Source organism: Anolis carolinensis, unplaced genomic scaffold (genome assembly GCF_035594765.1).
Source record: "Anolis carolinensis isolate JA03-04 unplaced genomic scaffold, rAnoCar3.1.pri scaffold_7, whole genome shotgun sequence".
Classification (NCBI taxonomy): Eukaryota; Metazoa; Chordata; class Lepidosauria; order Squamata; family Dactyloidae; genus Anolis; species Anolis carolinensis.
The window spans coordinates 29,687,711-29,714,872 of record NW_026943818.1 but is presented as its reverse complement, the minus strand read 5'-3'; the positions used below and the strand labels follow the sequence as shown (position 1 = coordinate 29,714,872).

Genomic DNA, 27,162 nt, shown 5'->3' with positions numbered 1-27,162 from the left:
ACAAACCTGGAGGTGCCTAATCATCGCAAAGCCTTCACTCTTGCAAGATGCCATGCCCTCCCATCGGCAGTACTGGAGGGGAGATACCAGAAGACCCCTGCTCCAGAGAGACTATGCCCTTGTGAGTCTGGTCATATAGAAACTATCGAGCACGTGCTCCTCCAGTGTATGTTTTATAGAGATATTAGAATCAATTTCATCACTCCTTGGCTTTTAAAACATCCAGGCCGCACTGAAAGATACTACACCTCTCTGCTGCTCTCGGACTCCTGTTCTGCAATAACCTATAGTGTCGCCAGGTTCTGTGCGGCAGCAATTTCCATCAGACGGACGATGACTGACCACACAGGGCCTGTAGCCAGAGGAATTGTTATAACTGAAAGACTGCAAATGCTCCCTCTCGATATTTACTATTAGCTGACCCTGCTTATAGTCAGCTTTTAATTTGTTTTTTATTATAGCATGTTTTTAACTTGTTCTTTTATCTGACTTTTATGGGAACTGCGATTCCCCTTTTCGGGCACCTGTGCCCATTTCTATATATTCTGGTCATAGACCGTAATAAATTGCTGAATGAATGAATGAATGAAAGTGGAACTCTCTCCCCCTGACTGTGATGGAGGCTCCTTCTTTGGAGGCTTTTAAGCAGAGGCTGGATGGCCATCTGTCGGGGGTGCTTTGAATGCGATTTCCTGCTTCTTGGCAGAAAGGGGTTGGACTGGATGGCCCATGAGGTCTCTTCCAACTCTACTATTCTATGATTCTAAGTAATTTTCGAGATCATAAAAACTTCCGGCAGCGTGCAGAAAGTAATGAGGAAGTACTCCATCCAGGGCTCAGGGTCACAAGCGGACGGTGAAGCGGCCGCTCCCCCTTGTGGCCGGAACCGAGCATACCCTCATGAAACCGGAACCTTCCGGTTGTCCCACTGGCATTGGAAATCTATAGGTCTACCCAGAGCCGGCCCTAGGTAATTTTCAAGTGTAGGCGAACAGAATTTTGGCGCCCCTCCCCAAACCAATCACTGAAAAAATAAAAGTGTTGGATAAGCGAAAATGTTGGATAATAAGGAGGGATTAAGGAAACGCCTACTAAATATCAAAGTACATTAAGATTTTACAAATTAAGCACCAAAACATCATGTTTTACAACAAAACAACAGAAAAAGCAGTCTCGACTGCGCCCCCGTATGTTTGCACCCCAAGCGACTGCTTGATTTGCCACATTGTTGGACCGGCTCTGCCATCTCTGTGTTTTTGACCCTTTCGTAGAGGACCCAGTGTAGGGGAAGGATTACTCCATTCGTATTCTAGTCGTAACCGGATTGCCGTTGGGTTTTCAAATGCCCAAATGTTTCAGGAAACCGATGGCAGAACTTACTTTTCCCTTTAGGGTCTCTCGCAGTGCCGACTGGTCTCTGTAAGAGCGGAAGGGAAAGAGGAAGAGAGAGTCAATCAGGTCGTAATGACCTCCTCAAATAGCCTTTACTCCCCTCCCCTGAATACGATAAAATAGCAACGACAACAAAACCCGAAGTACCCTCGCCGTCCGCTTACGTGTTCGAGAGCAAGTGCTGAAGGTACGCCGAATAGGACGATTCGGAGTCGTTCTCGTGTGAGGTCGAGGCCAAGTGCTCTGCAAGAAGGAATCAACGGCAACGATAGTATTGAGGAGGGGGTCCACACGGGGTGGGTGGGGGTCCTCCCCTTCTGCCTCCCGCCCGGACACCACTTCTCGTCCGTACCTATTTTGCCCTTCTCGCGCCGCGTCTTCTTGCTGCAGGTTTTGTCTTTCGGCTCCGGCTCGGTCTGTGAAAATTTATACAAACAATGGTTCCAAAATAAGATTAGAAACCCCCCAACCAGAGACCCCCGCCCTTTTTTCTCATCGCATCTCACCATCAATGTCGATTTCTTCTTCTGCTTCCCTTTGGTGGTGGCCTCGGTGGTGATGGTGTGCAGGGTGATGGCGGAAGGAACGTCGGTTTTGGTGGAAGGCTTCGTTGAGCTTTGGTGGGAGGCAGTCACTCCTGGGAAGGAAGGAAGGAAGGAAGGAAGGAAGGAAGGAAGGAAGGAAGGAAGGAAGGAAGGAGAAGAGGACAAGAGAGGCTCATTGGGAACCGTCAAACCCTACATATTGTGAGACCAAGCTATGGATTCCTGCTTGGAGAAGATGAACCCTTGAGGTCCCTTTCAACTCAAGGATCGTCTAGTTTAGCTCTTACTACAAACCATAATTCCCTTGTTTTTCTTGAAGGACCTTCTTCCATGGAGAGGGACCTTACTAGAGATTATCTTTGAGGTCCCTTCCAACTCTAGAATCATCTAGTCAAGTTCTTACTACAAATCCAACACTATAATTCCCTTGTTCTTCTTGAAGGACCTTCTTCTCCCATGGAAAAGGATCTAACTAGAGATGACCCTCGAGGTACCTTCCAACTCTACCATTCCCTTGTTCTTCTAGAAGGACCTCCTTCTCCCATGGAGAAGGATCAAACTAGAGATGACCCTCGAGGTCCCATCCAACTCAAGAATCATCTAGTTGAGTTCTTACTACAAACCCAATACCATAATTCCCTTGTTCTTCTAGAAGGACCTCCTTCTCCCATGGAGAAGGATCAAACTAGAGATGACCCTCGAGGTCCCATCCAACTCAAGAATCATCTAGTTGAGTTCTTACTACAAACCCAATACCATAATTCCCTTGTTCTTCTTGAAGAACCTTCTTCTCCCATGGAAAAGGATTGAACTAGAGATGACCCTTGAGGTCCCTTCCAACTCAAGAATCGTCTAGTTCAGCTCTTACTACAAATCCAACACTGCAATTCCCTTGTTCTTCTTGAAGAACCTTCTTCCATGGAGAAGGATTTAACTAGAGATGATCCTTGAGGTCCCTTCCAACTCAGGAATCGTCTAGTTTAGCTCTTACTACAAACCCAATACCATAATTCCCTTGTTCTTCTTGAAGGACCTTCTTCTCCCATGGAGATGGACCTTCCTAGAGATGACCCTCGAGGTCTCTTCCAACTCAAGAATCATCTAGTTGAGTTCTTACTACAAATCCAACACTATAATTCTCTTGTTCTTCTTGAAGGACCTTCTTCTCCCATGGAGAAGGATTTAACACTACCCTTGAGGTGCCTTCAAACTCAGGAATCGTCTAGTTCTTCAAGAAGATCAAGAGAATGGTAGAGTTGGAGGGGACCTCAAGGGTAATCTCCGGTTAGATCCTTCTCCACAGGAGAAAGTCCCTCAAGAAGAACAAAAGAATGGTAGAGTTGACCTCAAGGGCCATCTCTGGTTAGATCCTTCTCCATGGAAGAAGGTCCTTCAAGAAGATCAAGAGAATGGTAGAGTTGAAGGAGACCTCAAGGGTCATCTCTGGTTAGATCCTTCTCCATAGGAGAAGGTCCTTCAAAAAGAACAAGGGAATTGTAGTGTTGGAGGGGATCTCAAGGGTCATCTCTAGTTCGATCCTTCTCCATGGGAGAAGAAGGTCCTTCAAGAAGAAGAAAAGAATGGTAGAGTTGGAGGGGACCTCAAGGGTCATCTTTGGTTAGATCCTTCCCCACAGGAGAAGGTCTTTCAAGAAGATCAAGAGAATGGTAGAGCTGGAAGGGACCTCAAGGGTGATCTCTAGTTCGATCCTTATCCATGGAAGAAGGTCTTTCAAGAAGAACAAGGGAATTATAGTGTTTGATTTGTAGTAAGAACTCGACTAGATGATTCTTAAATTGGAAGGGACTTCGAGGGTCATCTCTAGTAAGGTCTCTCTCCATGGGAGAAGAAGGTCCTTCAAGAAGATCAAGAGAATGGTAGAGTTGGAAGAGACCTCAAGGGTGATCTCTAGTTCGATCCTTCTCCATGGGAGAAGAAGGTCCTTCAAGAAGAACAAGGGAATTGTAGTGTTGGATTTGTAGTAAGAGCTGAATTGTGGAGAAGGATCTAACCAGAGATGACCCTTGAGGTCCCCTCCAACTCTACCATTCTCTTGATCTTCTTGAAGGACCTTCTCCTGTGGAGAAGGATTTAACTAGAGATGACCCTTGAGGTCCCCTCCAACTCTACCATTCTCTTGATCTTCTTGAAGGACCTTCTCCTGTGGAGAAGGATTTAATTAGAGATGACCCTTGAGGTCCCCTCCAACTCTACCATTCTCTTGATCTTCTTGAAGGACCTTCTCCTGTGGAGAAGGATTTAACTAGAGATGACCCTTGAGGTCCCCTCCAACACTACAATTCCCTTGTTCTTTTTGAAGGACCTTCTATGGAGAAGGATCTAACCAGAGATGACCCTTGAGGTCCCCTCCAACTCTACCATTCTCTTGATCTTCTTGAAGGACCTTCTTCCATGGAGAAGGATTTAACTAGAGATGACCCTTGAGGTCCCCTCCAACTCTACCATTCTTTTGTTCTTCTTGAAGGACTTTCTCCCATGGAGAAGGATCTAACTGGAGATGACCTTTGAGGTGCCTTCCAACTCAAGAATCATCTAGTTCAACCCTTACTAGGAATTCAATTCTACATTGTGCGAGAAGACCCTTCTTCTCCCATCGGTTCCTCCACCTTTGGAGCAAGATTTGGACGCAAGTTGGGCCTTCCAGGTCTTTGGAGACCCAGGAAGGAGACTCACCCGTGGTCGTGGTGGTGATCTTGCTGGGCCCGCTGTCGTTTGCGCGCTTGTTGCTGCTGCCGCTGGAGTCGTACTCGCCGGTGGCCTTGCTGTTCATGCTGCCGACGCCGGAGCCGGAGCACTTCCCGCTGCAACATCCACTGGAGCAGCAGACACAGCGGGAGCCTTTGCTTCCGCAACTTCCACAGCAAGAGCCTTTGCTTCTGCATCCGCTGGATCTGCAGCACGTTTTGCTCCCGCAACAGCAGCTTTTGCTCCCACAGCCGCTGGATCCGCAGCAGCCTTTGCTCCCGCAGCCGGCCGATCCGCAACACGATCCTTTGCTCCCGCAGCCCCCGGATCCACAGCACCCTTTGCTCCCGCAGCCGGCCGATCCGCAACACGATCCTTTGCTCCCGCACCCGGCCGATCCGCAGCACGATCCTTTGCTCCCGCAGCCGCCCGATCCGTCGCACGAGGTCTTGCTTCCGCAGACGGCGGACTCTTCGACGGAGGCCTCCCCTTCGTTGCTGGTGGCCCCGGCGGAGATCGACGGCAGGACTTTGTCGTTGCCGTTTTCTTCCTTGCTGGACTTGGCCTCCACCGCCGGGAGGCTCTTGTTGCTGGCTGTCGAGGTGGCCTCTTTGACCGAGACCAAGGATGGCCTGCCGCTGGTGGCCTGCGATGGGAGAGTCTCCCCGGCTGCGGAAGAAGAACGGAGGAGAGATGAGGCACAATTCTGAGCAGAGGATGGGTGGCCATCTGTTGGGAGGGCTCGGATTGTGTCGTCCTGATTAGAGACGACCCAAGAATCATCTAGTTCAGCCCTTTCTATGAATTCGATTCCGAGCGCAAGTTAATTCCCCCCTTAATAATAATCTATATATATAAAAGGCTTTTGGCATCACGGCGACTCACAAAACAAAAAAACCCAACACCCCCCAAACTCTAAAATTGGCAACACAATCCATCATCCCTGCCTCCAGTAAGTTACAACACAATCACACAAAAAACACAATCACAACACCAAAAAAAGGCCAAAACCCACAACAGGCAATGTGCCATGCTTTCTATATTTTGTAATCTATATATATAAAAGGCTTTTGGCATCACGGCGACTCACAAAACAAAAAAACCCAACACCCCCCAAACTCTAAAATTGGCAACACAATCCATCATCCCTGCCTCCAGTAAAATAGAACACAATCACACAAAAAACACAATCACAACACCAAAAAAAGGCCAAAACCCACAACAGGCAATGTACGCATGCGCGCGGAACTCAGTGTTTTTCGGGACAGGGACCATGGGCGGGAACTTCTACTATTCTTCTTCTTATTGCCATGTTTTCTATATTTTGTAATATATATATATATAATACAAAATAATAAATACAGCCAGACATTGGAGCTGCAAGGATATTCAGTGCAATTCAACCCGACCAATAAAAGATTAACCTTCGCAAAAGGCGACCAGGCTTTGAAACAGTGATACTACTCTGAAGCTGACCAACCAAAGATTTCCCCTAGATAGCAAGCACCCAGGCTTTGAACCACCGAGGCTATTCATTACAATTCTACCCCCTTAAAAGGCAAGTACCTAACCTTCCAAGCAGCAAGCCTATTCCTTTCTATTCCACCTCACCAAACAAGGATTCCCATAAGAAAATGGCCAGGCTTTCAGGCTACAAAGCTATTCACTGTTATTCCACCTACCTAACAAGTAGAGTCTCACTTATCCAACATTCGCTTATCCAACGTTCTGGATTATCCAACGCATTTTTGTAGTCAATGCTTTCAATACATCGTGATATTTTGGTGCTAAATTCGTAAATACAGTAATTACTACGTAGCATTACTGCGTATTGAACTACAGTAGAGTCTCACTTATCCAACATTCTGGATTATCCAACGCATTTTTGTAGTCAATGCTTTCAATACATCGTGATATTTTGGTGCTAAATTCGTAAATACAGTAATTACAACATAACATTACTGCGTATTGAACTACCTTTTCGGTCAAATTTGTTGTGTAACATGATGTTTTGGTGCTTAATTTGTAAAATCATAACCTAATTTGATGTTTAATAGGCTTTTCCTTAATCTCTCCTTATTATCCAACATATTCGCTTATCCAACGTTCTGCCGGCCCGTTTATGTTGGATAAGTGAGACTCTACTGTATTATACAATGGGCAGAAGAAGAATGGAGGAGAGACGAGGCACAATTCTGAGCAGAGGATGGGTGGCCATCTGTTGGGAGGGCTCGGATTATGTCGTCCTGATTAGAGACGACCCAAGAATCATCCTAGTTCAGCCCTTTCTCTGAATTCAAGTTAATTCCCCCCCTTGAATCAGTCTCTGCCCCTCTTTGCTCAACTCTATCCTTACCTGGCTCGGAGTGCTGGCTTTGGGATTTGCTCACGTCTTTCTCACTTGGAGCGAGTCCGGGCTGCAAAACAGAAAAACAACACCCAGATATTTGGATCAATGGGTTCGTGCTACGTCACGTCGGTCCAAAAAGCCATTTACAGGGTCCCGAAAGCTGTCCAGAGATTTCTAAGACCCAGCCGAGACAGCGAGAAAAGCACGATATCGTCTGCGTACATCGGGGTGAAAATCTATCTCTCGCTTCAATTTTTTGACACTGGAAGGGTTTGTGCTACATCACGTCGGTCCAAAAAGTCATTTACAAGGTCCCGAAAGCCTTCCAGAGATTTCTAAGACCCGACCGAGACAGCGAGGAAAGCACGATATCGTCTGCGTATATCGGGGTGAAAATCTATCTCTCGCTTCAACCTTTTGACACTGGAAGGGTTCGTGCTACGTCACGTCGGTCCAAAAAGTCATTTACAAGGTCCCGAAAGCTGTCCAGAGATTTCTAAGACCCGACCGAGACAGCGAGGAAAGCACGATATCGTCTGCGTATATCGGGGTGAAAATCTATCTCTCGCTTCAACTTTTTGACACTGGAAGGGGGACCTTAGCCGTGGTGCTCGGTCCGATGGCCACTTACCTCCAAGGAGGTGGCTGACAAGGTCTCGAAAGCCTTCCAGAGATTTCTAAGACCCAGCCGAGACAGCGAGAAAAGCACGATATCGTCTGCGTATATCGGGGTGAAAATCTATCTCTCGCTTCAACTTTTTGACACTGGAAGGGTTCGTGCTACGTCACGTCGGTCCAAAAAGTCATTTACAAGGTCCCGAAAGCCTTCCAAAGATTTCTAAGACCCGACCGAGACAGCGAGGAAAGCACGATATCGTCTGCGTATATCGGGGTGAAAATCTATCTCTCGCTTCAACCTTTTGACACTGGAAGGGTTCGTGCTACGTCACGTCGGTCCAAAAAGTCATTTACAAGGTCCCGAAAGCTGTCCAGAGATTTCTAAGACCCGACCGAGACAGCGAGGAAAGCACGATATCGTCTGCGTATATCGGGGTGAAAATCTATCTCTCGCTTCAACTTTTTGACACTGGAAGGGGGACCTTAGCCGTGGTGCTCGGTCCGATGGCCACTTACCTCCAAGGAGGTGGCTGACAAGGTCCCGAAAGCCTTCCAGAGATTTCTAAGACCCAGCCGAGACAGCGAGAAAAGCACGATATCGTCTGCGTATATCGGGATGAAAATCTATCTCTCGCTTCAACCTTTTGACACTGGAAGGGTTCGTGCTACGTCACGTCGGTCCAAAAAGTCATTTACAAGGTCCCGAAAGCTGTCCAGAGATTTCTAAGACCCGACCGAGACAGCGAGGAAAGCACGATATCGTCTGCGTATATCGGGGTGAAAATCTATCTCTCGCTTCAACTTTTTGACACTGGAAGGGGGACCTTAGCCGTGGTGCTCGGTCCGATGGCCACTTACCTCCAAGGAGGTGGCTGACAAGGTCCCGAAAGCCTTCCAGAGATTTCTAAGACCCAGCCGAGACAGCGAGAAAAGCACGATATCGTCTGCGTATATCGGGGTGAAAATCTATCTCTCGCTTCAACTTTTTGACACTGGAAGGGTTCGTGCTACGTCACGTCGGTCCAAAAAGTCATTTACAAGGTCCCGAAAGCCTTCCAAAGATTTCTAAGACCCAGCCGAGACAGCGAGAAAAGCACGATATCGTCTGGGTACATCGGGGTGAAAATCTATCTCTCGCTTCAACTTTTTGACACTGGAAGGGGGACCTTAGCCGTGGTGCTCGTCCGGTGGCCACTTACCTCCAAGGAGGTGGCTGACTTGCTGGCGATCAGAGCCTCGGAGCCCGAGGACGGTAGTGTCACCGTGATGGACTGCTTCTTGCTCTGAGCAGCTTTGGAAGGAGGGGACTGGATCTCGGGTGTCGCCGTTGTGCCGCCACCACCACCACCACCTCCTCCTCCTGCCAGTGGAAATGATACAGTTTGGACTAAACACCGGAGAGGAGCTGTCGACCCCAGGACCCTTCCGATGAGATCTTCAGATTCATCAATAGCATCGTGTCTATCCGTGCCTCCTTCTCTGGAGATTTTTAAGCAGAGGCTAAATGGCTTTCAATGGGGCCTTCCCACATATCAGATTGGGGTCGGACTGGATGGTTCTCTATTGGGAGGGCTTGGATGGTGCCTTCCCACATAGCAGATTGGGGTCGGACTTGGATGGTTCTCTATTGGGAGGGTTTGGATGGTGCCTTCCAACATAGCAGATTGGGGTCGGACTGGATGGTTCTCCATTGGGAGGGCTTGGATGGTGCCTTCCCACATAGCAGATTGGGGTCGGACTGGATGGTTCTCTATTGGGAGGGCTTGGATGGTGCCTTCCCACATAGCAGATTGGGGTCGGACTGGATGGCCCTCCATTGGGAAGTCTCGGATGGAGCCTTCCCACATAGCAGATTGGGGTCGGACTGGATGGTTCTCTATTGGGAGGGCTTGGATAGTGCCTTCCCACATAGCAGATTGGGGTCGGACTGGATGGTTCTCTATTGGGAGGGCTTGGATGGTGCCTTCCCACATAGCAGATTGGGGTCGGACTGGATGGTTCTCTATTGGGAGGGCTTGGATGGTGCCTTCCCACATAGCAGATTGGGGTCGGACTGGATGGTTCTCTATTGGGAGGGCTTGGATAGTGCCTTCCCACATAGCAGATTGGGGTCGGACTGGATGGCCCTCCATTGGGAAGTCTCGGATGGAGCCTTCCCACATAGCAGATTGGGGTCGGACTGGATGGTTCTCTATTGGGAGGGCTTGGATGGTGCCTTCCCACATAGCAGATTGGGGTCGGACTTGGATGGTTCTCCATTGGGAGGGCTTGGATGGTGCCTTCCCACATAGCAGATTGGGGTCGGACTGGATGGTTCTCTATTGGGAGGGCTTGGATGGTGCCTTCCCACATAGCAGATTGGGGTCGGACTGGATGGTTCTCTATTGGGAGGGCTTGGATGGTGCCTTCCCACATAGCAGATTGGGGTCGGACTGGATGGTTCTCTATTGGGAGGGCTTGGATAGTGCCTTCCCACATAGCAGATTGGGGTCGGACTTGGATGGTTCTCTATTGGGAGGGCTTGGATGGTGCCTTCCCACATAGCAGATTGGGGTCGGACTTGGATGGTTCTCTATTGGGAGGGCTTGGATGGTGCCTTCCCACAGAGCAGATTGGGGTCGGACTTGGATGGTTCTCTATTGGGAGGGCTTGGATGGTGCCTTCCCACATAGCAGATTGGGGTCGGACTTGGATGGTTCTCTATTGGGAGGGCTTGGATGGTGCCTTCCCACATAGCAGATTGGGGTCGGACTTGGATGGTTCTCTATTGGGAGGGCTTGGATGGTGCCTTCCCACAGAGCAGATTGGGGTCGGACTGGATGGTCCTCCATTGGGAGGGCTTGGATGGTGCCTTCCCACAGAGCAGATTGGGGTCGGACTGAATGGTCCTCTATTGGGAGGGCTTGGATGGTGCCTTCCCACAGAGCAGATTGGGGTCGGACTGAATGGTCCTCTATTGGGAGGGCTTGGATGGTGCCTTCCCACAGAGCAGATTGGGGTCGGACTGGATGGTCCTCTATTGGGAAGTCTCGGATGGAGCCTTCCCACATAGCAGATTGGGGTCAGACTGGATGGCCCTCCATTGGGAGGGCTTGGATGGTGCCTTCCCACAGAGCAGATTGGGGTCGGACTGAATGGTCCTCTATTGGGAGGGCTTGGATGGTGCCTTCCCACATAGCAGATTGGGGTCAGACTGGATGGCCCTCCATTGGGAGGGCTTGGATGGTGCCTTCCCACATAGCAGATTGGGGTCAGACTGGATGGCCCTCCATTGGGAAGTCTCGGATGGAGCCTTCCCACATAGCAGAATTGGGATTGGACAGGGTGGACCTCTGTTGGGAGGGCTTCCCCATTCTGACCCCCATCTCTTACCTTTGGGGAGCTCCCCTCCCTTCTTGCTCAAGGGGCTGATCCGCTTCTTCTCCGGTTCTGAGGGTTTTCGGGGGGCTTCGGGGGGCTTCTTCGCCAGGGCCGCTTTGGGGAAAGAAAACACCGTCGGATTCGGGTCGGGGTGAGCTCCCGACTGTTAATAGCCTAGCTCGCTGTTGACCTATGCAGCCCGAAAGACAGTTGCATCTGTCAAGTAGGACATTTAGGTATGTCCCCGTGGACCGAGCGGTCATGAGATCGAAGCCAAACCCGGGTCGGAGTGAGCTCCCGACTAGTAATAGCCTAGCTCGCTGTTGACCTATGCAGCCCCAAAGACAGTTGCATCTGTCAAGTAGGAAATTTTAGGTATCGCTTTATGCTAATTTGCGACACCATAAAACTGCCAACTGTTCGGAAAGGAATGAGGAAGTACTCCATCCACCGAGTCCCCTTTGGGCTGAGAAGGGTGAAATATAAATATCGTCAATAGTTAAAATAAATAAAATGAATCTGTGCGGAAAGGAATGAGGAAGTACTCCCTCCACCGGGTGAAATACAAATATATCGTCAATAGTTTAAAATAAATAAAATGAATCTGTGCGGAAAGGAATGAGGAAGTACTCCATCCACTCGGCCCTTACCGAGCTTCTTGACGGGCAGCCCGTGGTCCTCTTGCCCCTTGACGGGCGGCATCCGCCCCGGAGGCAGGAAGCCCTCCTTCTGGAATTTCTCCTGCAGCTTCTTCAGGTGGTAGGCCATCTTCTTCTCCAGCATGGCTTGTTTCTGCAACGGGGACGGTCCAAGGGGGAGGGCGGTCAGCGCTGGACACGGACCCCAGCCCCCTCCCTCCCTCCCTCCGGCCGGCCGGACCCCCTCCTCACCCGCTTGAGCTTGTCCTCTTTGCTCTTCTGCTTCTGCTCCTCCATCCGGGCCTCCCGCTTGACGTCGTCCCCGATCTTCATGAGGAGCAGCATCTCCTTCCGCTTCCATTCCTGCGAGGAGTGTGGGGGGCTCCGGTCAACACAAGGAGGGCTGGGAAGGCACATTAACTCCACTGTGCCCCATAGATTCCTATCGATCACTCAATCACTCTATTGATTTGTCAATCTATCATATCCTAGAGCTGGAGAAGACTCCATCTAGCTTCGATCTATTGATCTATCAATCTATTGATCTCTCAATCTATCGATCTATCATATCCTAGAGCTGGAGAAGACTCTATCTAGCTTGGATCTATTGATCTATCAATCTATTGATCTCTCAATCTATTGTTCTATTGATCTATCATATCTTAGAGCTGGGAGAGACTCTATCTAGCTTGGATCTATTGATCTATCAATCTATTGATCTCTCAATCTATTATTCTATTGATCTATCATATCTTAGAGCTGGAGAAGACTCTATCTAGCTTCGATCCATTGATCTATCAATCTATTGATCTCTCAATCTATTGTTCTATCGATCTATCATATCTTAGAGCTGGGAGAGACTCTATCTAGCTTGGATCTATTGATCTATCAATCTATTGATCTCTCAATCTATTATTCTATTGATCTATCATATCTTAGAGCTGGAGAAGACTCTATCTAGCTTCGATCCATTGATCTATCAATCTATTGATCTCTCAATCTATTGTTCTATTGATCTATCATATCCTAGAGCTGGAGAAGACTCCATCTAGCTTCGATCTATTCATCTATCAATCTACGGATCTCTCAATGTATTGTTCTATCGATCTATCATATCTTAGAGCTGGGAGAGATTCTATCTAGCTTCGATCTATTGATCTATCAATCGATTGTTCTATCGATCTATCAATCTATTGATGTATCATATCTTAGAGCGGGAAGAGACTGTCTAGCTTCGATCTGTTGATGTATTGATCTATCATATCTTAGAGCTGGAAGAAACTCTAGCTTCTCTCTATTGATCTATCTATTGATCTATCGATCTATCGATGTATTGATCTATCATATCCTAGAGTTGGAAGAGGTATCTATCTACCTATCTATCTACCTATCTAGGTATCTATCTATCCATCTATCATCTATCTATCTATCATCTATCAATCCATCATATCCTAGAGTTGGAATAGTCTCTATCTATGTATCTTCTATTGATCTATCAATCCATCTATCTATCATATCCTAGAGTTGGAAGAGTCTCTGTCTATCTTCTATCTATTGATCTATTGATCATATCCAAGAGTTGGAAGAGACTCTATCAATTAATTATAGGTTATAGTTAGAAGGGACCCCAAGGGCCATCCGGTCCAACCCTCTGATGTATGCAGACGATATGGTGCTTTTCTCGCTCTCTGGGCTGGGTCTAGCTCTATCTAGATGGCCCTGAGTCCAGGGGTCCATCTGTGGGGCTGGACGGTATGGCCTTTGGGGGTCCCTTTGTCATGGGGTGGGGGCATCTCCGCCTCACCTCTTCCATCTTCTTCCTCAGGAGGAGCTGCTTCTGCTTCTCCAGCCCCATCTTCTTCTTGTCGTCTTGAGCCAGAGCAAGGCGCCGGTTCTCCTCGGCCAGCTGCTCCAGCTTCTCCAGCTCCTGGTTGATCATCTCCAGATACCTACAGAAGGGGGAAAGGGACAGGTCAGCTGGACGGCGGGGGTCCCCTCACTCCCATCACCCCCATTTATTTGTGGGGAGGGGTCTCACTTGTTGCGCATGACGCTCTCCTGCTCCCGGATGCTGGGCCGCTCCTCCTTCAGGAGCCAGTCCCGGTACTTGGAGGTGTCCAGCCCTTCGGGGAGGACTTGGGGGTCCTGCAGCTTGGTCACCTGCTTCTCCAGCATTTTCTGCCAGGAAGAAGAGAAGAAGTCCAACCCATAAGAGAGAGAGAGAGAGAGAGAGAGAGAAAGAGATGATGGATAGATGATTGATTGGTTGATTGAAGAGACCCCAAAGGTCATCTCGTCTGACCCATAAGAGATAGGTAGATAGACAGACAGATGATAGAGATAGCATCCTAGAGTTAGAAGACCCCAAAGGCCATCAAGTCCAACCCATAAGAGATAGATTAGATAGATAGTTAGATAAGTAGATAGATGATTGATTGGTTGAATCCTAGAGTTGGAAGAGACCCCAAAGGCCATCTCGTCTGACCCATAAGAGATAGATAGGTAGATAGACAGACAGATGATAGAAGACCCCAAAGGCCATCAAGTCCAACCCATAAGAGATAGATAGATTAGATAGATAGTTAGATAGTTAGATAAGTAGATAGATAATTCATTGATTGGATCCTTGGGTTGGAAGAGACCCCAAAGGCCATCTCGTCTGACCCATAAGAGATAGATAAGTAGATAGACAGACAGATGATAGAGTTAGAACACCCCAAAGGCTATCAAGTCCAACCCATAAGAGATAGATTAGATAGATAGTTAGATAAATAGATAGATGATTGATTGGTTGGATCCTTGGGTTGGAAGAGACCCCAAAGGCCATCTCGTCTGACCCATAAGAGATAGGTAGATAGACAGACAGATGGTAGAGATAGCATCCTAGAGTTAGAAGACCCCAAAGGCCATCAAGTCCAACCCATAAGAAATAGATAGATTAGATAGATAGTTAGATAGTTAGATAAATAGATAGATGATTGATTGGTTGGATCCTTGGGTTGGAAGAGACCCCAAAGACCATCACGTCTGACCCATAAGAGATAGATAGGTAGATAGACAGACAGATGATAGAGTTAGCATCCTAGAGTTAGAAGACCCCAAAGGCCATCAAGTCCAACCCATAAGAGATAGATAGATTAGATAGTTAGATAAATAGATAGATGATTGATTGGTTGGATCCTTGGGTTGGAAGAGACCCCAAAGACCATCTCGTCTGACCCATAAGAGATAGGTAGATAGACAGACAGATGATAGAGATAGCATCCTAGAGTTAGAAGACCCCAAAGGCCATCAAGTCCAACCCATAAGAGATAGATAGATTAGATAGTTAGATAAGTAGATAGATAATTGATTGATTGGATCATTGGGTTGGAAGAAACCCCAAAGGCCATCTCGTCTGACCCATAAGAGATAGGTAGATAGACAGATGATAGAGTTAGCATCCTAGAGTTAGAATACCCCAAAGGCCATCAAGTCCAACGCATAAGAAATAGATAGATTAGATAGATAGTTAGATAGGTAGATAGATGATTGATTGGTTGAATCCTAGAGTTGGAAGAGACCCCAAAGACCATCTCGTCTGACCCATAAGAGATAGATAGGTAGATAGACAGACAGATGATAGAGATAGCACCCTAGAGTTAGAAGACCCCAAAGGCCATCAAGTCCAACCCATAAGAGATAGATAGATTAGATAGATAGTTAGATAAGTAGGTAGATAATTGATTGGATCCTTGGGTTGGATGAGACCCCAAAGGCCATCTTGTCTGACCCATAAGAGATAGATAAGTAGATAGACAGACAGATGATAGAGTTAGAAGACCCCAAAGGCCATCAAGTCCAACCCATAAGAGATAGATAGATAGATTAGATAGATAGTTAGATAAGTAGGTAGATAATTGATTGATTGGATCCTTGGGTTGGAAGAGACCCCAAAGGCCATCTCGTCTGACCCATAAGAGATAGGTAGGTAGATAGACAGATGATAGAGATAGCATCCTAGAGTTAGAAGACCCCAAAGGCCATCAAGTCCAACCCATAAGAGATAGATAGATAGATTAGATAAATAGATAGATGATTGATTGGTTGAATCCTAGAGTTGGAAGAGACCCCAAAGGCCGTCCTGTCTGACCCATAAGAAATAAATTGATAGATAGATAATTGGTTGATCGGATCCTTGGGTTGGAAGAGACCCCAAAAGTCGTCTAGTCTCAACCATAAGAGATAGATCGAGCGATAGAGAGATGATAGATAGATGGCCTCCTAGAGTTGGAAGAGACTCCCAAGGTCCTCCATAAGCGAGAGGGAGATGATTGATGGGTTGATGCATGGATGGATGGATGGATTGGTTGGGGAGGTGGGAGGTCTGACCTGCTCCCGGATGTAGTGCTTCTCAAACTCCAGCTTCAGGGAGGTCAAGTATTGTCGGTACTCGTTGAATTCCTTCAAGGAGCAGACCACCTGTACGTAGGGAAGCCCATCACCCCAGATTAAACCCGCGATCATACCAATATATGCACTAGAATCCATAGTCCTGAGGAAGGGGTCCCCAAGGGGTCATCTAGACCCTCCCGGCGCCTGACCTTGTTCTTGTCGGTGATGTGCCCGGCCTTCTTGAGCCTCCGCAGGTTGTCCTTCCGCTTGTAGAAGGCCTTGAGGTGCGGGTCGTGGAGGCTCTTGTACTTGGGGGGCATCATCTTGCAGTAAGGGTCGCTCAGGTCAAAGGTGGCCGAAGGCTGGTACAGCTGGACGGAAGGAAGGCAGAGAGATAGGTGGAGAGAGAGAGAGATTCAGAGATGGATGGGTGGATGAATGGATGGATGGATGGATGGATGGATGGATAGATAGATTCAGGGATGGATGGATGGATGGATGGATGGATGGATGGATGGATGGATGGATGGATGGATGGATGGATAGATAGATAGATTCAGGGATGGATGGATGGATGGATGGATGGATGGATGGATGGATGGATGGATGGATAGATGGATGGATAGATAGATTCAGGGATGGATGGGTGGATGAATGGATGGATGGATGGATGGATGGATGGATGGATGGATAGATAGATTCAGGGATGGATGGATGGATGGATGGGTAGGTGGATGGATGGATGGATAGATAAATAGATAGATAGAACCCTCCTTCCGTCCATCTCTCCATCCTTCTACCTATCCATCTATTCATCCATCCATCTCTCTGTATTGGAGTGAGAGCTTTGGGAATCACAAAAGGTTTTGGAGGCAGATGTCTGTCTGTCTGTCTGTCTGTCTTATCTATCCCTCCCTCCCTCCCTCCCTCTATCCATCCATCCATCCATCCATCCATCCATCCATCCACCTAAACACCCCATCCATCTATCTATCTATCTATCTATCTATCTATCTATCTATCTATCTATCTATCTATCTATCTATCTATCTATCTATCTATCCATCCATCCATCCATCCATCCATCTATCCCTCCCTTCCTCCATCCATCCATCCATCTACCCACCCACCCATCCATCCATCCACGTACCTACCCACCCACCCATCTATCCATCTATTTATCTCTCTCTCCCTCCCTCTATCCATCCATCTACCTACCCACCCACCCATCCATCTATTTATCAATCTATCTCCCTCCCTCCCTCCCTCGCTCTCTCTATCCATCCATCCATCTACCTACCTACCCACCCATCCATCTATCCCTCCCTCCCTCCCTCCCTCCCTCTATCCATCTACCTACTCACCCATCTATCTGTATGTCTGTCTGTCTATCTATCTATCAATCCATCCACCTATCCCTCCCTCCCTCCCTCCCTCTATCTATCTATCCATCCATCCATCCATCCATCCATCCATCCATCCATCCATCCATCCATCCATCCATCCATTCATCTACCCACCCATCTATCTATCTATCTATCTATCTATCTATCTATCTATCTATCTATCTATCCATCCATCCATCCATCCATCCACGGATCCCTCCCTCCGTCCATCCATCCATCCATCCATCCATCCATCCATCCATCCATCTACCTACTCACCCATCTATCTGTATGTCTGTCTGTCTGTCTATCTATCCATCCATCCACCTATCCCTCCCTCCCTCCCTCCCTCTATCTATCCATCCATCCATCCATCCATTCATCTACCCACCCATCTATCTATCTATCTATCCATCCATCCATCCATCCATCCATCCACGGATCCCTCCCTCCGTCCATCCATCCATCCATCCATCCATCCATCCATCTACCTACTCACCCATCTATCTGTATGTCTGTCTATCTGTCTATCTATCTATCCATCCATCCACCTATCCATCCCTCCCTCCCTCCCTCCCTCCCTCCCTCCCTCCATCCATCCATTCATCTACCCATCTATCTATCTATCTATCTATCTATCTATCTATCTATCTATCTATCTATCTATCTATCTATCTATCTATCCATCCATCCATCCATCCACGGATCCCTCCCTCCGTCCATCCATCCATCCATCCATCCATCCATCCATCTATCTATCTATCTATCCATCCATCTATCCATCCATCCATTCATCCATCCATCTATCCACCTGTCCATCTATCCATCCCTAAATCCATCTACTCTCCCACCCACCCATCTATTCACATATCCATCCCTCCCTCCCTCCCTCCCTCCCTCCCTCCCTCCCTCCCTCCCTCTATCTATCTATCTATCTATCTATCTATCTATCTATCTATTTATCTGTCTCTATCTCTCCCTCCATCCATCTACCCTCCCATCCATCTATCTATCTGTCTGTCTATCCATCCATCCATCCATCCATCCATCCATCTGTTTTGGAGTGAGAGCCTTGGGCGTCAGGTTTCCTTCCTCACCTTTTCGCCGAGGTTTGTGGTGTAGAACATGGTGTTGGATCCCGGGAGGAAGGGGATCTTGGTGAAGAGCGGCATGTCCAGGATTTGGTTGGGCCCCACCACCGGCATCTGCTTCCCGGGGCCCAGCTGTGGGTCCGGAAGAGAAAGGGGTCAATGGCTCAACCTAGAGTCTATCACCCCTTCCCTGGAGACCCCAGAGCCTTTTTATCACCCACGGCTCAAGTCTAAGGAATCCTGGGATTTGTAGTTTGGTAGAGAAGCTCCAAGGAGGAGGTCTTCTCAATGGTGGCCCCAACTCAACGTTGATATTTCAGGTTAACTTTAAGTAAGGAAGTCCTCCAAGGTCTGAGGTTGAGTTGGGACCACCTTGGAGAACTCCTTTCAAGCCTTCAAGGAGGTCTTCTTAATGGTGGCCTCCATCTCAATGTTGATGCTTTGGGTTGACTTTAAGGAAGTCCTCCAAGGTCTGAGGTTGAGTTGGGACCACCTTGGAGAACTCCTTTCAAGCCTTCAATGGGGTCTTCTTAATGGTGGCCTCCATCTCAACGTTGATGCTTTGGGTTGACTTTAAGGAAGTCCTCCAAGGTCTGAGGTTGAGTTGGGACCACCTTGGAGAACTCCTTTCAAGCCTTCAAAGGGGTCTTCTCAGCCTTCAAAGAGGTCTCCAAGGTCTGAGATGGAGTTGGAACCACCTTGGAGAACGCCTTTCAAGCCTTCAATGGGGTCTTCTCAGTGGTGGCCTCCATCTCAACGTTGATGCTTTGGGTTGACTTTAGGGAAGTTCTCCAAGGTCTGAGGTTGAGTTGGGACCACCTTGGAGACCTCCTTTCAAGCCTTCAAAGGGGTCTTCTCAGCCTTCAAAGAGGTCTCCAAGGTCTGAGATGGAGTTGGAACCACCTTGGAGAACGCCTTTCAAGCCTTCAATGGGGTCTTCTTAATGGTGGCCTCCACCTCAACGTTGATACGTTGGGTTGATTTTAAGGAAGTCCTCCAAGGTCCGAGGTTGAATTGGGACCACCTTGGAGAACTCCTTTCAAGCCTTCAAGGGGGTCTTCTCAGTGGTGGCCTCCATCTCAACGTTGATGCTTTGGGTTGGCTTTAAGGAAGTCCTCCAAGGTCCGAGATTGAGTTCGGACCACCTTGGAGACCTCTTTTCAAGACTTTCTCCAACTCCCTTTAAGACCCTTCCCAACTATCCTCAATGCTATGGAATCTTGGGAGTTCTAGTTTAGTAGAAAAGGCCCAGAAAGAAAGGGTTTTCTCAGTGGTGGCCTCCATCTCAACGTTGATGCTTTGGGTTGACTTTAGGGAAGTTCTCCAAGGTCTGAGGTTGAGTTGGGACCACCTTGGAGAACTCCTATCAAGCCTTCAAAGGGGTCTCCAAGGTCTGAGGTTGAGTTGGGACCACCTTGGAGAACTCCTTTCAAGCCTTCAAAGGGGTCTCCAAGGTCTGAGATGGAGTTGGAACCACCTTGGAGACCTCCTTTCAAGCCTTCAAAGGGATCTCCAGGGTCTGAGATGGTTGGAATCACCTTGGAGACCTCCTTTCAAGCCTTCAAAGGGGTCTCCAAGGTCTGAGGTTGAGTTGGGACCACCTTGGAGACCTCCTTTCAAGCCTTCAAAGGGGTCTCCAAGGTCTGAGGTTGAGTTGGGACCACCTTGGAGAACTCCTATCCAGCCTTCAATGGGGTCTTCTCAGTGGTGGCCTCCATCTCAACGTTGATGCTTTGGGTTGGCTTCAAGGAAGTCCTCCAAGGTCTGAGATTGAGTTGGGACCACCCTGGAGAACTCCTTTCAAGCCTTCAAGGAGGTCTTCTTAATGGTGGCCTCCATCTCAACGTTGATGCTTTGGGTTGACTTTAAGGAAGTCCTCCAAGGTCTTAGGTTGAGTTGGGACCACCTTGGAGACCTCCTTTCAAGCCTTCAATGGGGTCTTCTCAGTGGTGGCCTCCATCTCAACGTTGATGCTTTGGGTTGACTTTAGGGAAGTTCTCCAAGGTCTGAGGTTAAGTTGGGACCACCTTGGAGACCTCCTTTCAAGCCTTCAAAGGGGTCTTCTCAGCCTTCAAAGAGGTCTCCAAGGTCTGAGATGGAGTTGGAACCACCTTGGAGAACGCCTTTCAAGCCTTCAATGGGTTCTTCTTAATGGTGACCTCCACCTCAGCGTTGATACATTGGGTTGATTTTAAGGAAGTCCTCCAAGGTCCGAGGTTGAATTGGGACCACCTTGGAGAACTCCTTTCAAGCCTTCAAGGGGGTCTTCTCAGTGGGGGCCTCCATCTCAACGTTGATGCTTTGGGTTGGCTTTAAGGAAGTCCTCCAAGGTCCGAGATTGAGTTCGGACCACCTTGGAGACCTCTTTTCAAGACTTTCTCCAACTCCCTTTAAGACCCTTCCCAACTATCCTCAATGCTATGGAATCTTGGGAGTTCTAGTTTAGTAGAAAAGGCCCAGAAAGGAAGGGTCTTCTCAGTGGTGGCCTCCATCTCAACGTTGATGCTTTGGGTTGACTTTAGGGAAGTTCTCCAAGGTCTGAGGTTGAGTTGGGACCACCTTGGAGAACTCCTATCAAGCCTTCAAAGGGGTCTCCAAGGTCTGAGGTTGAGTTGGGACCACCTTGGAGAACTCCTTTCAAGCCTTCAAAGGGGTCTCCAAGGTCTGAGATGGAGTTGGAACCACCTTGGAGACCTCCTTTCAAGCCTTCAAAGGGGTCTCCAAGGTCTGAGGTTGAGTTGGGACCACCTTGGAGACCTCCTTTCAAGCCTTCAAAGGGGTCTCCAAGGTCTGAGGTTGAGTTGGGACCACCTTGGAGAACTCCTATCCAGCCTTCAATGGGGTCTTCTCAGTGGTGGCCTCCATCTCAACGTTGATGCTTTGGGTTGGCTTCAAGGAAGTCCTCCAAGGTCTGAGATTGAGTTGGGACCACCCTGGAGAACTCCTTTCAAGCCTTCAAGGAGGTCTTCTTAATGGTGGCCTCCATCTCAACGTTGATGCTTTGGGTTGACTTTAGGGAAGTTCTCCAAGGTCTGAGGTTAAGTTGGGACCACCTTGGAGACCTCCTTTCAAGCCTTCAAAGGGGTCTTCTCAGCCTTCAAAGAGGTCTCCAAGGTCTGAGATGGAGTTGGAACCACCTTGGAGAACGCCTTTCAAGCCTTCAATGGGGTCTTCTTAATGGTGACCTCCACCTCAGCGTTGATACATTGGGTTGATTTTAAGGAAGTCCTCCAAGGTCTGAGGTTGAGTTGGGACCACCTTGGAGAACTCCTATCAAGCCTTCAAAGGGGTCTCCAAGGTCTGAGGTTGAGTTGGGACCACCTTGGAGACCTCCTTTCAAGCCTTCAAAGGGATCTCCAGGGTCTGAGATGGTTGGAATCACCTTGGAGACCTCCTTTCAAGCCTTCAAAGGGGTCTCCAAGGTCTGAGGTTGAGTTGGGACCACCTTGGAGACCTCCTTTCAAGCCTTCAAAGGGGTCTCCAAGGTCTGAGGTTGAGTTGGGACCACCTTGGAGACCTCCTTTCAAGCCTTCAAAGGGATCTCCAGGGTCTGAGATGGTTGGAATCACCTTGGAGACCTCCTTTCAAGCCTTCAAAGGGGTCTCCAAGGTCTGAGGTTGAGTTGGGACCACCTTGGAGACCTCCTTTCAAGCCTTCAAAGGGGTCTCCAAGGTCTGAGGTTGAGTTGGGACCACCTTGGAGAACTCCTATCCAGCCTTCAATGGGGTCTTCTCAGTGGTGGCCTCCATCTCAACGTTGATGCTTTGGGTTGGCTTCAAGGAAGTCCTCCAAGGTCTGACGTTGAGTTGGGACCACCTTAGAGAGACCTCTTTTGAAGACCCTCCCCAACGACCTCTTTCATGCTATGGAAGATCCCTCCCTCCCTCCCTTCCTTGGCCAACAACCGCTGCCTCGGTTCCCCCCTCGGAGACTCACCACCACGGCCTCCCCTTCGGGCTCCAGGGCCTCCAGGGCGGTGCGGGCACTCTCCGTCAAGTAGTGACCCATGGCCGCCTTCAGGATGCCCGGGTTGGGGTACGCCATGGCCCAGGGGTCCTCCGCCCTCCAAGAGAGGGGAGAGCGAGGGAGAGAACCCAGGCAGCAACTGCCAGCCCTGCGCGTTCTAGAACCTTCTGGCACATTGTGAGCTTCCGTCGGGAGCTTCTATCCAACTCTTTCTAGTCACCAGAAGTTGTTGCAGGACACATAGGGGTCAATTAAAATTATTATTATTATTATTATTATTATTATTATTATTATTATTAATAATAATAATAATAATAATGGATGCCTCCAAAGGCCATCCAGCCTTAACCCTATTCTATATTATTATTATTATTATTATTATTATTATTATTATTAATAGATGCCTCCAAAGGCCATCCAGCCTTAACCCCATTTTATATTATTAATAATATTATTATTATTATTATTATTAATAATAATAATAATAATAATAGATGCCTCCAAAGGCCATCCAGCCTTAACCCTATTCTATATTATTATTATTATTATTATTATTATTATTATTATTATTATTATTATTATTATTAATAGATGCCTCCAAAGGCCATCCAGCCTTAACCCCATTCTATATTATTATTATTATTATTATTATTATTATTATTATTATTATTAATAGATGCCTCCAAAGGCCATCCAGCCTTAACCCCATTCTATATTTTTATTATTATTATTTTATTGTATGACACAGCAAACAAGATAGACATGCTGGATCTCGTATCACAAAATCACAAGTCGAACACTTCCCAAGTGGTGTTGTTGTTGTCGTCGTTATATTTATTGTTGGGGAAAGGTACATCTCCTATCTCTCTGCTCATTAGACTGTGTTGACGAAAGGTACATCTCCTATCTCTCTGCTCATTAGACTGTGTTGACGAATAGGTCCATCTCCTATTTCACTGTTAGTTCCTCTGAGCTCATCCCTGCTTCTGACCTTGCTTCCCTAGAGAAGCTTTCAGGAACGTGGCTTCCAATCTCTGGCTGACCCTCTTGCTGACCTGCAGGCCCAGAGTCCCCCCTGACCCCAGGTGCAGGCTGAACCACACCCGTGTGGCCGGTCTCCCTGGAGGCCCATTGTGACCTGTGTGTATATGTGTGGGGTGGGTGCCCCCCGTGGCCCTTGTGGGGGGCTATGGCTGAGAGATGGAGCCTGGGGGTGGTCCTCCTCCTCCTCCGCCGCCACCGCCGGGGGTCTCGCCGGTGGTGCACCGCACGCAGGTGCTGCTCCTCTCGGGGGAGCCGGGCGCCCCGCACTCCGGCCAGGCCGTCGTGGGCTCCTTTGCCCACCGCGTCCTGACCCCCGGGGCCGCGTGCCCCACGGCGGCGTCGTTCTCCCCCTGCCCCTCGTCCTCCCCTTCGGCCCAGCTGGTCTTCTTCGTGGTGCGGTGGGGGTCCCTGCGGGAGCGGCCGGGCCCCGTGAAGGAGGCCTTGCGGGGCCTCCAGGCCCAGGTGGGGGGCTCCCCGGCCACCGCCTTGGTGGGGGTCGTGGTCCAGCCGCCCCCGGCCCACGAGGAGGAGGCCCTGCATCTGCTGGAAGGGGCCCTCCAGGAGGTCTTCTTCCAGGACGGGCCGGCCCCCGAGGTCCACGCGGCCCTCTTCGCCCCCGGGGGCCCCCACAGCGCCCTCCGCCTCCGCCGGCTGGACCCACAACAAGGGGCCTCCGCCCCCCCCAGGACCACCCGTGAGTGCATCGCAACATCATCATCAAGACTACTATAATAATAACAATAATATGACTACAATAATAATAATAATAATAATATGACTACTATAATACTAATAATAATAATAATAATAATAATATGACTACTATAGTAATAATATTACAACTACTATAATAGTAACAATAATAATAATAATAGTATGCCTACTATAAAAGTAATAATAATATGACTACTATAATAGTAACAATAATAATAATAATATTACGACTACTATAGTAATAATATTACGACTACTATAATAATAAAAATAATAATATTACGACTATAATAATAACAACAACAATAATAATATGACTACTATAATAATAATATGACTACTATAATAGTAACAATAATAATAATATTATGACTACTATAAGATTAATAATCGCGAAGGACTAAGAATGACTAAGGCTCTTTCAGGCAGGGGGAATCTTTTTATCCACCCACTGCCACCAATTTGTAACGTGGCAAGGAGGTGCCTCCAATTTCAGCAATGCACGACCACCAAAAACTCAGGGAGGAGACCTTTTACTTTTTTTTCTATCTTCTTCACTTTAGATGGTAGCTTAACTTGGTTTAGAATATATACGACAGAGGCTTAGATGTTGAAAGAACAATAACAAGTTTATTCAGGCACAGGGCTTAGTGGTTTCAATGTAGTTTCTCACTTAGAGGTGCACTCTCTTCAACAGTTGCAACAATAACATATGATGAATCCACTCTCAAAAGACTTCCTCCTTTCCTTGAGCAGTTTAAACCTTTTCCTGTTCTTTCAACTGATGCTATGAACTGAACTCTTCGGATCTGACGGGAATTGCTTCCTTTTACCGCTCTGATTCTACCAATAAACCCAAACAAGTCACTTGACTTGCTTAATATGACACAACTAGAGATCGGAGCTTCCCTGGTTTCCCTCACCTGGAACCAGTCTTCCCTGTGACTCTCAGATCACAGACTGAGTTTCTTTTCAAATTCTGGTCTCTCTTCTGCTAAAGGACTACTATAATAATATTATGACTACTATAATAACAACAATAATAATATTACGACTATAACAACAACAACAACAGTAATAATAATAAGATGATGATGATGATGATGATGTCCTATCCTCTTCGCTCCCTCCAGCCAGTGCATTTTGGAAGGACAAGACCGTCATGATGCAGATTTTGGGGGCCGTGGTCTCTTTGGGGACAATGGCCTACAGCAGCTACTACTTTTACAACAACCCCCCTTTGTGAAAACGGGGCGCCTTCCTCACCTGGATGCAGGTGAGCCCTCATTATAATATTTACTATTATTATTATTATTATTATTGAAACAAAGTATGATGCAGCAAATGAGACATATATGCTGGATATTATTATTATATATTATTATATTTTATTATATTATGTAATATTTTATTGTACATTATTATTTTATATTACTATATTATATTACATTATTATATACTTTTATTATATTATTACATTATTATATTATTATATTATGTATTATTCTTTTATACATATTATTTTATAGTATAATAATATTACATTCTTATATATTATATTGTGTATTCTTATTTTATTATACATTCTTATTATTTTATATTATTATATTATATTACATTATTATTATATACTTTTATTTTATTATTATATTACATTCTTATTATATATTATTATGTATTATTATTTTATATTATTATATTATATTACATTATTATTACTTACAGTACTTTTATTTTATTATTATATTACATTCTTATTATATTATAATATTACATTCTTATTATATATTATTATATTATGTATTATTATTTTATTATACATTCCTATTATTTTATATTGTTATATTATATTACATTATTATTATATACTTGTATTTTATTATTATATTACATTCTTATATTATTATATTATGCATTATTATTTTATACATTCTTATTATTTTATATCATATTACATTTTTATTATATTGTTATATTACATTATTATTATATACTTGTATTGTTATTATATTACATTCTTATATTATTATATTATGCATTATTATTTTATACATTCTTATTATTTTATATCATTATATTACATTTTATTATATTATAATAATATTGCATTCTTATTATATATTATTATATTATGTATTATTTTATTATACATTCCTATTATTTTATATTATTATATTACATTATTATTATATACTTATATTATTATATTACATTCTTATATTATTATATTATGTATTATTATTTTATACATTCTTATTATTTTATTATATTATAATAATATTACATTCTTAATATATATTATTATATTATGTATTATTATTTTATTATACATACCTATTATTTTATAGTATTATATTACATTCTTATATTATTATATTATGTATTATTTTATTATACATTCTTATTATTTTATATTATTATATTATATTATTACATTATTATATACTTTTATTATATTATTATATTACATTCTTTTTATATTAAAATAATATTACATTCTTATTATATATTATTATTATTATATTATATTATTATATTAGTATGTATTATTATTTTATTATACAGTACATTCTTGTTATTTTATATTATTATATTATATTATTATATACTTATATTATATTATTACATTATTATTATTATTATTATTATTTTATTCTGACACAGCAAACAAGATAGATATGCTAGATTATTATTATAATTATTATTTTATTCTGACACAGCAAACAAGATAGATATGCTAGATTATTATTATTATTATTAGTATTATTTTATTCTGACACAGCAAACAAGATAGATATGCTAGATTATTATTATTATTATTATTATTATTATTATTATTATTATTATTATTATTATTATTATTATTATTATTATTTCCTGGTTCCTCTTTCTCTTCCAGTTCTCGCCTTCGCCCGGATTTTGAGCCGTCAACGGAAATAAAACAATTTTCAAAGGCGGCTTCATGGCATCTCTTGTTTA

At 45.7% G+C, this 27,162-nt stretch overlaps 2 protein-coding genes across 6 annotated transcripts in view; one reads left to right on the top strand and one right to left on the bottom strand.

Annotated features, from left to right (window-relative positions):
* Window positions 1-22,541, bottom strand: part of LOC103281966 (fibrous sheath-interacting protein 2) — a 46,640-nt gene extending 24,099 nt beyond the window's left edge. Inside the window, exons 1-16 of one of the 2 annotated variants that reach the window (XM_062959221.1) lie at window positions 22,396-22,541; window positions 18,466-18,591; window positions 16,193-16,354; window positions 15,981-16,070; window positions 13,648-13,787; window positions 13,414-13,558; window positions 11,862-11,972; window positions 11,622-11,763; window positions 10,984-11,085; window positions 8,811-8,971; window positions 7,000-7,060; window positions 4,632-5,312; window positions 1,899-2,029; window positions 1,745-1,808; window positions 1,557-1,635; window positions 1,381-1,417 (exon numbers count right to left, since the gene is read on the bottom strand). In XM_062959221.1, coding sequence (XP_062815291.1) covers window positions 1,381-1,417; window positions 1,557-1,635; window positions 1,745-1,808; window positions 1,899-2,029; window positions 4,632-5,312; window positions 7,000-7,060; window positions 8,811-8,971; window positions 10,984-11,085; window positions 11,622-11,763; window positions 11,862-11,972; window positions 13,414-13,558; window positions 13,648-13,787; window positions 15,981-16,070; window positions 16,193-16,354; window positions 18,466-18,591; window positions 22,396-22,503 — 2,340 coding nt within the window. In that variant the 5' untranslated portion in view covers window positions 22,504-22,541. Of the gene's footprint in view, window positions 1-1,380; window positions 1,418-1,556; window positions 1,636-1,744; window positions 2,030-4,631; window positions 5,313-6,999; window positions 7,061-8,810; window positions 8,972-10,983; window positions 11,086-11,621; window positions 11,764-11,861; window positions 11,973-13,413; window positions 13,559-13,647; window positions 13,788-15,980; window positions 16,071-16,192; window positions 16,355-18,465; window positions 18,592-22,395 lie in introns of both variants that reach the window. The other variant, XM_062959220.1, reaches the window with a different exon arrangement.
* Window positions 1-27,140, top strand: part of LOC103281965 (maestro heat-like repeat-containing protein family member 2A) — a 110,111-nt gene extending 82,971 nt beyond the window's left edge. For 3 of the 4 annotated variants that reach the window (XM_062959226.1, XM_062959225.1, XM_062959224.1), the window contains 2 exons: window positions 25,317-25,459; window positions 27,083-27,140. In XM_062959226.1, coding sequence (XP_062815296.1) covers window positions 25,317-25,429 — 113 coding nt within the window. In that variant the 3' untranslated portion in view covers window positions 25,430-25,459; window positions 27,083-27,140. Of the gene's footprint in view, window positions 1-25,316; window positions 25,460-27,082 lie in introns of those variants that run through there. The other variant, XR_010000096.1, reaches the window with a different exon arrangement.
* Window positions 27,141-27,162: the final 22 nt, after the last annotated feature.